The sequence below is a fragment of the Carlito syrichta genome, unplaced genomic scaffold (assembly GCF_000164805.1).
Source record: "Carlito syrichta isolate Samal-C Ts95f unplaced genomic scaffold, Tarsius_syrichta-2.0.1 Scaffold306846, whole genome shotgun sequence".
Lineage (NCBI taxonomy): Eukaryota > Metazoa > Chordata > Mammalia > Primates > Tarsiidae > Carlito > Carlito syrichta.
In genome coordinates this window covers 243,896-258,692 of record NW_007250942.1, presented here as the reverse complement: position 1 = coordinate 258,692, position 14,797 = coordinate 243,896, and the positions used below count along the sequence as shown (strand labels likewise).

General features: G+C 41.1%; 1 protein-coding gene across 1 annotated transcript in view; it reads left to right on the top strand.

The window, feature by feature from the left end:
* DNAH6 (dynein axonemal heavy chain 6) overlaps positions 1-14,797 on the top strand; it is a 310,610-nt gene that overhangs the window by 165,498 nt on the left and 130,315 nt on the right. Inside the window, exons 40-44 of the mRNA XM_008063442.2 lie at positions 1,460-1,591; positions 6,787-6,958; positions 8,501-8,647; positions 9,520-9,593; positions 11,083-11,237. Coding sequence (XP_008061633.1) covers positions 1,460-1,591; positions 6,787-6,958; positions 8,501-8,647; positions 9,520-9,593; positions 11,083-11,237 — 680 coding nt within the window. The remainder of the gene's footprint in view (positions 1-1,459; positions 1,592-6,786; positions 6,959-8,500; positions 8,648-9,519; positions 9,594-11,082; positions 11,238-14,797) is intronic.

Genomic DNA, 14,797 nt, shown 5'->3' with positions numbered 1-14,797 from the left:
TCTGATTCAAGGGTCTCTTGCTGCTCCTTGCATGTGCCTCAGTCGCACTGAAGCAGAAGACTTCTATCTCCTGACTGCACCCATGCCCCCCGTCCTGTGCCTTAGCGAAGGTTGTCCTTCCCTGGACGGGCCCGCTCTCTCGCTCTCCCCTTGGAATCCTCCTGTTCCATCAAAGCCCTTCTCCAAACTGCCTCTTTCACAAGGCTTTTCCTAAAACCCCCATTTGCAATGTGATCTCTTGCAATACGGCGTCTGTCTCTGTTATGACCTTCACCTTGTATCTTGAATCAGTGCTGTTGATTGCCATCTCCCTCACTTTTATGGTTTATAGCACTCCTGTATTTTTAAGATGATTGCATGTGGTATTAACTTCTGTCTCTCCCACGAAAGCTGCATTAGGACGGGGAGAAGGCTGCCTTACCTCTCCATAACCTCAGGGTTTTTGCTCTCCATTGAGATACATAAGAGCCCAGCACCATGCCTGCCACATTGCGATACTCGCTGCTGGTGGATTCCACGTTTGCTCATTCACCTAGTCACAAAATTTATATGTAACTGCAAAATCGAATTTTGTAGCACGCTTTCAGTCATTTTTAGAAATGCACGGAGCTGCAAAAAAATTCTAGCCAGCCAACACAGGGTTCCCAGCTGAGGCCACACTCTGTCTTTTGTTTCCACTTACATAGTAAACAAATGCCCCTTTTACTATACTTTTCACATTTTTATGCTTTCTGTTGGTGATTTTGCTGTCTGAAATGTCCCCAAGTATAGTACTGAAGTGCTGTTTACTGCTTCTAAGCACAAAAAACCTGTGATGCATCTTACAGAAAAAAATGTTTGGCAAGCTTCATTTAGGCTTGAGTTACAGTGCTGTTGTCCATGAGTTCAACATTCATGAATCAGCAATATAAAATAAGGTGTCTTAAACAGAAACGGAATAAAACAAGGCTATGTATTGGTTCATTGGTGAAAATGTCATGACAAGAGACTCGCAGGACCCTATTTCCCCTGGAGACAAAGCTTCAGCATTCACTAACTCCATGTTCCAGCCAACTTTATTGAACATAACTGCCATGAATAATAGACGCCAACTCTACTTAGTATCTATTGAAAGAATGACTATATTTTAACCTCAGATACCAAGTTTTTAAGGCTACGGCTTACATAAATGTATTTATATAAGGTAGATAAATTAGCTGAGTGACCTTGAGGAAATTACTCAACCATCCAGGGTCTTGATTTTTTTTATCAAGAAAATAGGGCAGTAATAGCGATCTCTTGGGGTGGCTGTGAGAATTGAGTCATTTGATCTGAAAAAAAAAAAAGAAGAAAAGGTAATAACAATACCGGCATATAGTAAGCCCTCAAAAAAATGTTGGTTCTGAGTTCTGCCATGGGGAAGGACGGGTCTTGCTTATTTCTCTGCTGGGTGACTCGAGTGGATTTCTCTACACAACAGGATGTGACGATCGTATCGGCATGTGCACCCCCAGGCGGTGGCCGCAACCCTGTGACCCCCCGTTTTATCCGACACTTTAGTATGTTGTGCCTCCCAACACCCTCGGAGCAAAGTCTGAAGCAGATTTTTCAGGTGAGTATGGATTTAAACTATGGCAAGAGGAGAGGGAAAATGCCATTTTGTTTCAAGGATCTCACAGTCAAAACTGTCTGTTGTGTCCCTAGAGAAGGACACATCTATTCGTCCCTTTCCTGAGCAGAAAGCAGATAAACGTGGCACCTGGGGAATAGCTGCCTTCTATGTTTGTGGTCTCAGAGAGTTTTAGGAGGGCAGAAAGTTTGCCCCAACATAATCCTGCCTTTTAAAAGGCTGTGTCGCGGCTGGGCTCAGTGACAGCCTGTCATCCCAGTCCTTTGGGAGGCTGAGGCAAGAGGATTGCTGAGCCCGTGGGTTCAAGACCGGCCCAGGCAACTTGGCGAGACCTCGTCTCTACAATAAAAATCCAAAAAATAGCCTTACGTGGTGGCGCGCGCCTGTAGTTCCGGCTACTTGGAAGGCTGAGACGGAGAAATCACCAGAGCCCAGGAGGTCGATGCTGGGGTGGCCATGAGTGTACCACCGCACTCCAGCCTGGGCAACAGAGTGAGACTCCAACTCAAAAAAAAAAGCAAAGTGTGTCTTAGGCCTAGGCCTCTGCCCTGCACACAACACTTAGCACCTCATGCCCCAGAGAGCTCAAATACAACACACCTAAAACAGAACTTATCACCTTGGCCACTGCCACCAAGGACAATAACCCCATATTTTTTCTGCCTGTATGCATTTCCCCAAAGGGCCACTTCCTCATCTTTTAAATGGGGAAACGACAGCACCTGCTCTGTGAATCTCAATAAAATGTTTGATAAATACAAGACATCATTTTTTTTTTGTAAGTAATAAGCATATAGTAAACAATTTTGTTTTATCAAATTCAACCCATGTAGATCTTTGGGGGGGTTTTGGTTTTGTTTTTTGTTTGTTTGTCTGTTTTTGTTTTAAATTTTTTTTTTTTTTAATTTTAAAGATGTGGGGTACAATTCAGGTTAGGTATACAAACCTTCATTATGCAGGTACCTTTGTGGATGAGGTGTGCCCCTCCCTTCCCTCACCCCCGCTCCCCTGGCAGTTTCCCACTACTGCCAATCCCTTTCTTATAGTATATGAGACATTGTTTTGAATAGAATGATGAGATGACTTAAAGCAGCTCTGCAAGAGCCTGCCATGAGCAACCAGCAAAGGCTGCCTAGAGAAGATGGTGGTGACCTGAGTCTTGGGGGAGGTTGGGGATTGACAGGGATGAAGAGATCCCGGGAGGAAGGCACTCGGGTGAGTGCAACTGCAGAGACAGGAAACAGCATCAAAGTAGAATAAGACAGTTCAGGCGATGGGTCTGCATGAGCTGACTTTGCCAGGAATTGCCCTTTGGTGTGGAAACCAAGTGAGCCTCCCCATTGACCAACACCAGCCTCTTCTTCCAGTGGTAGCTTCCTTGAGAGAGAGACAGAGCTGCCATGTTCACAGCCTTCAGCACCTGGAAAGGAGTGTGTCTATTCATTCTGAAATCGTGTCATCTGTGGGAAATGGTCTTAGGCAAATTTGAAGCCATCCCAGCAAGTTGTTTAGGAGCTAATGCCAAAATGACATATAAACACTGCCCCCTCTTGAACAACTTTTGGAGTATGCTTTAGAGAATATGAAAGGATGGAAGCTTCTCTCCTATGATTGAAGCACCAAGGTGTAGAACAAGGTGGGTAGCAGGGACCCCCGTGTCCATTAAAAGGATTTTTTAAGCCTCCTCACTCTTTTTTGAGAATATATATATTCAATATTCTCTCTATATATAGAATATACGTATAAAGAGGTTTAAAGTGAGTGATTCTCCAACCACGTTATCCAGACACATTTTGTGATGTGATGAGTGGTCAGGGGTGGCCCATGTCACTTGGGCCTAAGGAGAAAATACTGAATTTGCAAGTCATTTAATTTTTTATAAGTTAAAGCAAATTCAGGGTTAAGTCTACAAAAGCGTCATTCTTAATCATTCCAAAATGTTTCCTTGGGTTGGAAAAATAAAAGGTGGGGTCTGGGTTTCCGGGGAAGTAATTGTCCCCCACCCTTAGCCTCCTGTGGGATTGTTGTGTCCGGGGCAATTGTCACTCATGGGAGTATCATCCAGTCCGTGCATCGCAACTGAAAACAGGCCTGATGGAGCTGCTGCTTCCCACTGTCACTTACAGACTTATATTTAAAATTGATGCTAGCTGTGGGTGGAAATGGAAGTGAAACTGGCAAACCTGAGGGATTCTGGGAGCTACCGAGCTGAATTGGATTCAGGTGGGAAGGCTTATTTCCCTCATTACCAGAACAGACGGGATATTTTACCTATAGGGGAAAAAAGGACTTAACTACTGTAGGCCTATAGATCTCAAGCTTTATTTTTAGTCACAACCCACCTAAACAGGACCCAAGCATTCACAGCCCACTGCTGAGTCCCTTGTCCTCGGATGGAGAAGAAACCACCTGAGGATAACCAAGAATTGAAGAAAAGCAGAATCCATAAGTTGAAGTGCATTTGATGTTAGTAACATGTATAAATGGTTTACTCTACTGTGTAAAAGAAGCCTTTATCGGCCAGGCTTGGTGGCTCAGCCTGCAATCCCAGCACTTTGGGAGGCCAAGACAAGTGGATTGCCTGAGCCCACAGGTTCGAGACCAGCCCGGGCAACTTGGCGAGACCGCATCTCTACAATAAATTAAAAATAGCTGGATGTGGTAGCGCGTGTCAATAGTTCCAGCTACTTGGAAGGCTGAGGCAGAAGGATCACAGGAGCCCAGCAGGTCGACGTTGGGATGGCCATGAGTGTGCTACGGCCCTCCAGCCTGGGTGACGGAGTGAGACTCCAACTCAAAAATAAAATAAAATAAAATAAGCCTATCAGTCTATATAGCACATATATATCATATATGTAAAATGTTTTTAATCTTGATCATTTTAAAACAATCAGTTATATCACTGTACTTTCTTTGATAGTCTGTTGCAAATTAGTTAAACAGTACATATATGCAGGGAGTGCCCCACTAATGATGGGTCATGGTTAGCACAGACTTGGAATATATTTGTTATTGGTGAGCCTTCCTTGAATCACAATTCATACGCAGCTGAGTGTTCACTTTTTAGAAATTTATGTGCCAAGATATGCATCGTTATACAATCCATGCGTAAACTAAACAGTGCACAACAGATTAACAATTTCACTAAATTAACTTTCTAGTTAGAAAGATATAACATCTGTAATTGAAGAACCATGTCAGTTCCATAAACTACTATTAATGTCCTCATGCCAGAGCATCCTTCCCCAGAATTGAGGATTCTGGCACTGTCTTGTATGTGAGTGCTTATAGGAACTTTGCAAAGTTGCCAAATGTATCATGTAAAACAGACTCTTCAGTAGATAGAATTCCAGACTGTGGTCCTCAGTAAGCTCTGTAATGAGATGCTAGTTTTAATTTATGAATACCAATTTGGTAGCCCTTAATTCATTCATTAAACGAGTATTTGTTGAGTGCTTTCCACATGTTAGACATTGGTGTATAATTTTGAGCAAAACAAATGCCATCCCTGTCTTCTACCACAGAGATAGATAATAAATTAATAATTGAGATATATGGATATACATACATAGGTACCAATATATGTTTTCAAAACTGTATCTGTGTGATAGAGTATAGACAGGCTGAAACTTTTTTCATTTTTTATATATATATATGAATTCAGCTTGTCTGTTGTCCATCGCACACATACAGGGGAACAGTTTTGTTTTGTTTTTTTTAATCAATATTTTTTATTATGGTTTTGTGGGGTACAGTTAAGGATTAGGTGTACAATTACGTTTCATTCAGGCACCCTGTTGATAAGAGGTGTTTCCCCAGGGAAACAGTTTTTCATCAACTTTGAGAATGGGATTTGGATTGGTCCTACTCAAAATACAGGTCACGTGGAATATGTTAAACTCATGTTGGGGGCCCACAAGGAGGGTACCAAAAAAAAGACAGATAGTCTTCATAAGCTGCTGAAGCTAATGTTCATTGAGAGGACCACTGAAAACAAATACTTTGGCTTATTCCAAAATATCTCGTATATGACCCCAAATGTGAAATCATGAGGACTAACGTATCAGCATTGATAAGCATTCCAGTAGCTTCTCCCATGAGTAACTCCAGGGTTAATGGTGATAAGAATTTATCTATTTAAAACACTGCAATGATTCTTCCAAGCACCTAGGGATAGGGGTGATACGCACTTTCAAATTGTGGTAAGTTACGGAGGTAGGAGAAGACCTGGGAGATTGACATGAGGACTTGTGTTAGCCTGGGTGGTTAGGGAAGGCCTCTCTGGAGAGATGACATGTAATTTAAAACATGAAGGATGAAAAGTTGCCTGCCAAGGGATCAGCAGTGGGAGAGGGGAACGGTATACACAGGACCTTGAGGGAGGAAACAGGACGGGTGCTAAGGCCAGCGTGGCCAGTGGCAGGGACGGGGAGGAAGAGATGAGGCACGAGGCCTGGGGGAAGGGTGGATGCCCAGGGGAGCCGTGGCCTGATTTGCGTTTAAAGGTCACAGGAAGGAGACAAGATGGAAGCGGAGAGGCCAATGAGTGAGGGAGGAAGGGAAGGAACCCAGATAAAAAAGAGTAGGGGCTTAGAATGGGATAGAGTCAGGAGAAACAGGGAGGTAGGCGGCTTCAAGAAATATTTTCAAGGGACAGAAGATGGTTGTGAGGGACAGAGAAAGTGAGGTGTTGAAAGAGACTTCCAAGCTCCTGATCTGAGTGGAAGAGGATGGGACCAGTGGCTGAGACAGGGAAGCTTAAGGTTGGGGGACCATTGTTATAAGTAAGTCGCCCTTAGAATACACATGAAGGTGAACTCTACAAGATTGCTGGTCCTTCACTTGTAAGGGTCAGAGAGATAGTTTCACTTCATTTCCAGATGAGTTGGTGCCCTCCGGGAAGAACCCCTGGCCCCACCTTGAGTAGAAGAAGTCTAGAATATTTGAGAGTAATTTCACAGTAAATTCACTGGTCAGGAATGCATGCCCCTCAGCCATCACCAAACAATCCACAGAAGACAGGAAGGAGTGTGCTCATTCTTGAAAACCTAGTTGTCTTTGTGTTGGAATTTAACTTTCTAGTATTTTTAGAAATGTACTATATCTGGAGTATTTGAAAGGTACATATGTATTTAAGGAAAAAATTTAACCCTCTTTTATTGTGTTTCTGGTCCTAGGCTATCTTAAATGGCTTTCTGTGTGACTTCTCACCAGCTGTAAAGCAAACTGCATCAAACATTGTAGAAGCCTCAGTTGAGATTTATAACAGGATGAGTGTTGATCTCCTGCCAACACCAGCCAAGTCCCATTACGTCTTTAACTTGAGGGACTTATCCAAATGCGTGCAAGGTAGTGTACTGAACCCTCGTCCTCTGATCGGGGCCCTCCCTTCTTTTCCCCTGGCCCCCAAACCCCTCAGGATAACTGTATGTGCCCAGGTGTCTGTGACTCGCCTAGAAATCCCACCACCTGTCCCTGCTCAAGTCACCCAAGCTGACTACTTCATAGCTATTTCCAATCACCAGCCCTCCCTCCCATTTCTCACTCCCAGCCGAGCACCTGTCTTTCACCGAAAAACATAGAAAGAACTGTACCAGGGCGGCCTCATCTTCTAAATCTCCCAGGCAACCTGCATCTCCCTGCCCTGGGCTGAGCTGCCCCGTGCCTGATGTGCACTGATGCTCCCTCTGACGCTGAATGCCATCATCACCTCCTGCCTACTCAAAAATGTTACTCTTATCATTCCCACTTCTCTTCCGCGTCTTCAGTGTTTCCTCTTGTACTGGATCATTTCTAACAACATTTTAAAACTGCTATAAAACCTCCCATCTTTAAAAAGTAATTTTCTTTAGACCCTTCAAAGAATGATCTCTCCTCCCCACCCTGCTTACTCCCGACTGTTGCATATTTCACTCTTCTGCTCTTCCAAGTTCCCCTCTCCATCTTGTCATGGCACCGGAATGCCTGTCTCCAACTTCCACCTCTCCTTTAATTATCTGATTTGCCTATCCAGCTCCCTTCTCAGTGTCCTCCCTCAGACATCTAGTGGGCTCCTTAAACATGGCATGTCTACTTCAAGAAACATACTGTTTGTCAAACACACACACACACAAATGTGAGATACAGAAAAAAAAAAATCATCATTATCTATAGAAATACCCAACACAATATAGCATCCCCTGCTATGTGGTATGATGCACACTCTGATGTGTATACTGGTATATGTAGTAGACGCTCTCCTACCCCTGTCTTCACAGTGTGATGAGTTCCATGGGAGGGGCCCCTGGAGAAGGAATGCTTCCAGGCCATTCCTATACATTGTTGCTTTCATTGTAACTTGAAATTATTAGAACTGAGTTTGAAATGACAATGTACATTCGTGAAAATTGTACCCAGAATACTTTGAGTAGTAGCCAGAAGGGCTAAGGATGTTTGGTAAGGACTGAACCCTGGCGAAGAATGAGAGAGAAATGAATGTTTTGAAAACAGTATAAGCGTCAAGGGGAGAAAAGTTGCAAGATGAGTAATTTTCTATATTGTTCTATATCCATACAAATATGCTTTTTCTTTAAAGAAATGTGACACTCTTCACTTCACATACTGCGACCCATGTAACAATGAGATGAACCTTGTTTCTGAAGTCTGACCACTTCACATGCTAAGTTAAAGAAACATCACAAAACGGGAGAAAAATGTTTTCTGTCAAGTAATGTGTCCCAGCTTTGCTAAAAATGAGGTCACCATTATTAAATAGTATAAATCACTGGGAAAGCATTAATCTCTGGTAATATGGGGGCAAAGCTGGACTGAAGGACTTCCTGGTTAATTCAACTATTACAAGAGAGTCCACAAATGTAGAATTTATGTTTCTTCTTCTTTCTTAAAAACCAGGTATCCTCCAATGTGATCCAGGAACAATAAGAGAAGGAATGCAGATATTTAGACTCTTTTGCCATGAATGTCAAAGAGTCTTCCATGATCGTTTGATTAATAATGAAGATAAACACTATTTCCATGTTATTTTGACGGAAATGGCCAGTAAATATAAATCTTTATTTAATTGTTCTTTTTTTAACAGAAAAATAATTTAACTTCTATAAAGAAAAATTGATAAGAATTTATATGCGGTAACACAAAATTATTTTAGTTATTAATGAGTAAAAGTTATATTCTTTGATGGCTCAGATATATTTAAAAATATATGAAATATTATGCAGTATTATAAAAATAATTGTATTGACAGAAAGGATTGATATTTTGTTTGGTTTTTTTGAGTTGGGGTCTCACTCCATCACCCAGGCTGGAGTACAGTGGCATGCTCATGGCCAGCATCAACTTGCTGGGCTCCAACGATTCTTCCACCTCAACCTTCCAAATAGCTGGAACTATAGGCATGCACTAACACACCCAGCTAATTTTTTTTTTTTTAATTGTAGAGACGAGGTATTACCAAGTTGCCCGGGCTGGTCTCGAACTCTTGGGCTCAGGCAATCCACTCACCTTGGCCTCCCAAAGTTCTGGGATTACAGGCTGAGCCACCAAGCCCAGCCTGGATTAATATTTTAAATTCAGTATTGAATTTTAAGAAGAGGAGAGAAAGTAGGAAAACAATATTTTGTCTATTAAGAAGCCAGGATAATCCTAAAATAGTTTTTATATATTAAATATGTGACCAATATATGTTATTTTAAAAAGTTTGTAAATATTTATTAAATATTCTTAATCTTAAACCTGAGAGATTATCAACCAAACCAAAGTGGCAGGGTGTTAACGTGGCTTTCTCTCAGTTTTTATTTATAGTAAGCTTTTAAGTAAAGTAGCAACTGATATTATTCTGCATGTCTTATCATTAGGATACCACATTCAAACTTATCATTATATTAAAACATTGTTTTTTGTTTTCCAAATAGACAAACATTTTGGAATTTCAATTGGCCTGGAATATTTTTTGACAAGGCCTATCATATTTGGAGATTTCATTAAGGCAAGTATATTGTATCGACTGACCACAATTTGAGGTTATAAAGCGTTTACTATTTTCTAATTCAAGTTCACAGTCTATAAGAACTCTATATCTGTGAAGATCAAAGATTTAGGCCCAGTGTCAGCAAACTACAGCCAACGGGCCAAATTCTCTTGCCACCTATTTTGTAAACAAAATTCTATGGACTGCAGACACAGCCATTTGTTTGCTTATATGAACTTTTCACATGGTTGCTTTTGCACAAGTCCATATGACCTGCAAAGCCTCAAATATTTACTGTCTGACCCTTTACAGAAAAAGTTTGCTAACTCCTGATCGAGTTACATTCATTTTGGTAATAGTCTGAGAGCCCTCAGATACTTGATTTGGAAAGAAGAAGAGAGGCTTAGAATCAGATCAGGACTCCAATCCCCTGTATTGCATTTGTGTTGCAAAGTACATTCGTTCACAGATATGCCTCTTCATTTCAGTAACTCTAACTGGTAGCAAAATTTTTCTTATATTTAACTTTCTTTTTATTTCCTTATAAGCACCTCAAGTCTGCCCTACCTGCCCTTTCCACCCCACCCCCAAATCTACCCAATTTTACTAAAACCTCTGGACGTAATTTTAGCTTCTGGTAAATAAAAATTCCATCTCACTGCCCTGACCTACACTGGCAGGCAGCCATCTTGTTTTACAAAGTTGACTCTTATTCAGATCGAACATTCCCAAGAGGGCAGGGACTCTATCAGTTTCGTTCACCCTAAATTCCCAGCTTCCTGCACAGAGCTAAGTACACAGCAGGCTCTCCATCCATGCTAGTTCAACAAATGAACGAACTAGCCTTGCCTTTATATTATATGTATGCAATTCCTCATGACTCTGGTAACTCTGCACTAGATAAGTATTACATCTGACAAATAAAAAAGACAAATGATTTGTGTGAAACACATATTTAAATTTATTGTTGAAAATGAGGTCTGAGGCTTGTTTTCAAAGATTATTTTCCTGTGTGTTTCTAGTGATTGTGTTATCAAAACGAAGGGAAAAGAACAGCTGGGCTCTTCTTGTATTGCCTGTATATGTTTTAGTAAAAGATCCTAAATGAAAGTGCCTTGGGGTAATTACTACAACAGAGAAGAAACATCACCAGTAGGTTTAAACAGGGACTCCACTCCCTACAGTTTACACCTGACTTTCATTCTCAACGCTTTCTTTAACCCTAATATAAATGCTCTATAAAAACTATAAAAAGTAGTTTGGGCATCATTTAATAGAACAATGACAGTCTTCCACGCATAATTTTTTAACCAACTGACTTTTCTAATGTCGACAACCTAAGAGAGAAAGTGTTAGCTCCCATGTGAATCTTATTGCAAAGATCATTGAAATTTCAATGTACCTCTTGAGGAAGTTTAAAAATGGAGTTTCCAGGTTATGCATGTTATTTACATTTATATATTAGAATCGATTCACTTTGGTTCTTCTCCCATAAATCATCTTACAGTTTGGAGCAGATAAGGCTGATCGGATTTATGATGATATGCCTGATATAGAGAAAATCGCAAATGTTCTCCAGGACTATCTTGATGATTATAACCTCATAAATCCCAAAGAAGTAAAGTTGGTGTTCTTCCAAGATGCTATAGAACACGTTTCAAGGTATAGTCCTATAAAGTTCTCAATTTGCACTGATTTAATTTATTCTGTATTAAATTTAAGGTAAAATTTAAATTACACAAAACTCTTTAAACAGCTTGCTAGGTGGTCAAAGGTCTTTTAGCAATTTTCGCTATAACTTTAAAGTTATGTTTATATATGTTTTAAATATGTAGGGCATAAACGTTCTGTGGAATTCTCAAAGTTATTATTTTTGCTGACTATTAATAGATTGATTTTGTTTTTAATGTCCTGTCTTGTTACAAAAAGGATCTGGGGTGGTTTATAGAGATATATGCGGGATGTAACAAGGCTAATTACATGCATGCCTAAAGAAAGGGGAAGTTCAAGATTATAGCAAAAAGAATTGAGTTCAGGGTCATAGATTCCTCCTGCTTGTCAGTCTGACTCTTACCTACTTCGAGGGACGTCCCTGGCACATGAGCGTCCAGCCTGAATAATCTTGCGGCACACTCTTTGAAGTGGTTCATGTCTTGTTGGACAATTCTAAGTGTTAAAATGACTCTTCCAGGATGAGCCAACACTGGTTCCTCTGACTTCCGGTATCAGTCCCATTCTGTGGAGCGGTCATGATCATGGCACAAAGTGTGATGTGAAACCACGATATGGAACCCCTCACTTATCTGTCACAACACCTCTCTATGGCTCAGTATCATAATTTTTCTCTAAATAAGACTCAGAGAATGTTCCAAGGGTCTATTGCTACATAATAAGCCATTTCCCACCCTAGTGGCTTCATTTTATTTTACCTTTTTAACTGAGGTGTGCCCCTCACCCCACCACTCTGCCCCAGCAGTTTCCCACTCCTACCAATCCCACCCCCACTCCCCTGGCAGTTTCCCACTTAGCAGCTTCATTTTATCATCTTCATGGTTCCCAGCCATTCTCTCTGAGGGTCACTCTTGCAGTTGCAATCAGATGGCCACTGGAGTGCCTGGACATCTGTGCCTCCATGCGGTCTCTCCGTGTCTCTCCAGCATGGCAGCATCAGGGTGCCCAGGTTACATGGTGGCTCGGGGTGCCAGAGGCAAGCACTTCAAGACCGAGAACCAAGCAACCTTTTGGACTCAGCCTTGGAAGTCACATACACAACTTCTATCATACTGTTTTAGTCAAAGCAGTCATACAGGCTCACTTAAGCCCACAAGAAGGGGACAGAGCCTGTATCTCTTGATGGGATCAAAGAACAAGTAGTACTAGAAGCATTATTGCAGCCATTTTTTGGACAGTAGCGTCTTACAGAACGATTCGGTAAATGGTCCAAAGTCCTCTAGCCAGTGAGTGGCGGGTGAGTATCACGTCCAGTCCTTTGGTTCTAACTCCACTGCAGGTGCCCTGACCCAAAATGGGTTCATTCTGCTTCAAAAAGCCCTCCAGATATTTGAAGATCATTCCATGACCCTCTTAACTTAATCTTCTCTAGGCAAAATTATCCCAAATATTTTATATGACCTGCTGGAGATTATTTCTAACCTTCAACATAATGAGCACTGTAATTTTTCAATGTTCCACTTGATATGTGGTATCCAGATTTGAAATCATGTTCTGTGGAATAGGCAGCAAGAGGTTTTGGGGTTTTTTTTTTTTAAGCTATAAGGTACAGTTGAGGATTAGATAGACAAGTGGTCACCATATAGGTAGAGTTTGGGCCTCCCTTTGGTCCCCACTTATCAGGTGTCCTTATTGATGTTATGTGTCCCCACCCACCCCTGCAGTAGCAGGACATAGCAAGATTTTAATGGCTTTTGTTTTTTGGTTTTGGGGTTTTTTTCAGTGTCAACTTCATTTTAGTGTTGGTCCTTGCTAAGACTGACGATTAAATTCCCGGGATTTTTACACATAAACCATAAGCAAATAAAGCCTTCACCTCTCCTATATTTCTGCACTTTAATTAACTGTAATTCAAGATTTATGTTAGTCACAGCTCAAGTGTTATGACATGCAACCATTTGTCATTGGGTTGTCCAGATGTCTCTTGCTTCCCATCTGTCCCTCTGGCAGCATATCCACACGCTATCCCCTAGCAACTTTTATTCGCACAGCTCAGGCAGGCCCTAAGCCTGCAAAGAAAAAATAATGGTAGCATTCTGGTCTGAGAAACTTCCTGGAGAATAGGCCAGACGATAGGCAAAGCAGCTTAATTCTATTTGTGAAAGAGAGTGACTTGTTTGTCTAAAATATTATAGGGAAAAATTAAAAAACATTTGGTTTGGTTTCCAGATACACAAAGGACTGCCATGTAAAGAAGAACGTACATGTGTTCTCTTTTATTCAAGAAAGGAATCAGAGAAAACATATTTCTTTTTTTTTAAATTTATGTTTTATAAAGATGTGGGGTACAATTCAGGGTTAGGTATACAAACGTTGATTATGCAGTTTCCCTTGTTGAAGAGGTGTGCCCTTCCCTCCCCTAGCAGTTTCCCTCAACTGCCAATCCCACCTCCCTTCCCTGACAGTTTCCCACTCCTGCCAATCCCTTTCTTACAGTTTTATGGTAATTGTTCAAGATCCGCTTATGAGTGAGAACATATGGGACTCTGTTCTTTGTTTCTGTGAGAGATCACTGAGGATGATCGACTCTAAATCCATCTAAGTTGCTGCGAAGTCCATATATTTGTCCTTCTTTATGGCTGAATAACATTCCATTGTGTATATATACCACATTTTTTTATCCAGTCCAGCTTCGATGGGCTGCATGATTGGTTCCATGTTTTTGCTATTGTGAATAGAACTTCAACAAACATACATGTGCAGGTATCTTTTTTGTAGAATGATTTGAGTTCCTCTGGGTATATTCCCAATAGGGGAATTGCTGGGTCCTATGGAAGGTCAATTTCTAGTTCTTTCAGAAATCTCCACACTGTCTTCCAGAGAGGTTGCACTCGTTTGCATTCCCACCAGCAGTGTAGAAGCGTTCCTTTTTTTCCACATCCTCACCAGCATCTGTTGTTATTTGTTTTATTAATGATGACCATTCTTACTGGGGTGAGGTGGTATCTCAGAAAACATATTTCTACTTGTAAGAGCTTTCTAACCCCTACTGCTGGTTAGCAATGGAACGGACTTTGTTATCAATGTAAGTTGTAGATTAAATACACAGCAATTTAGCACGTTACATTTCCACTCGGTGGCAGTTTAGTTTTTAGTGTTGTTGTTGTTATTTGGCATAGGGTAAGTAGATAAAAGTCTCCCAACTCAAGGGGAAGAATTTGCTACAGAACCTGTGTTTTCAAAGGGCAAACGCACCCAACAGCTTCTACCCACTCCATGCCCCCAAAGTTATCACTATGCTCCAAAAAGGGCAGAATGAATCTCTCTATTACAATTTAAACCGCCAATTAGGAAAGTCATCTCTCACCTACTTCATTAGAGGAGTCTTACTAGGAGGAGTTTCCAATACATTTATAAGTAAATCGCCAGAAAAAATAACATCGGAAAGCCGAACAGACAAGTCTTTTGTTTCCAGTAATCCCAGATAGAAGTAATCAAACTACTGTAAGTGACAATGTACATAAAAGAAGAGTGACCTACAAAGTGCAAGA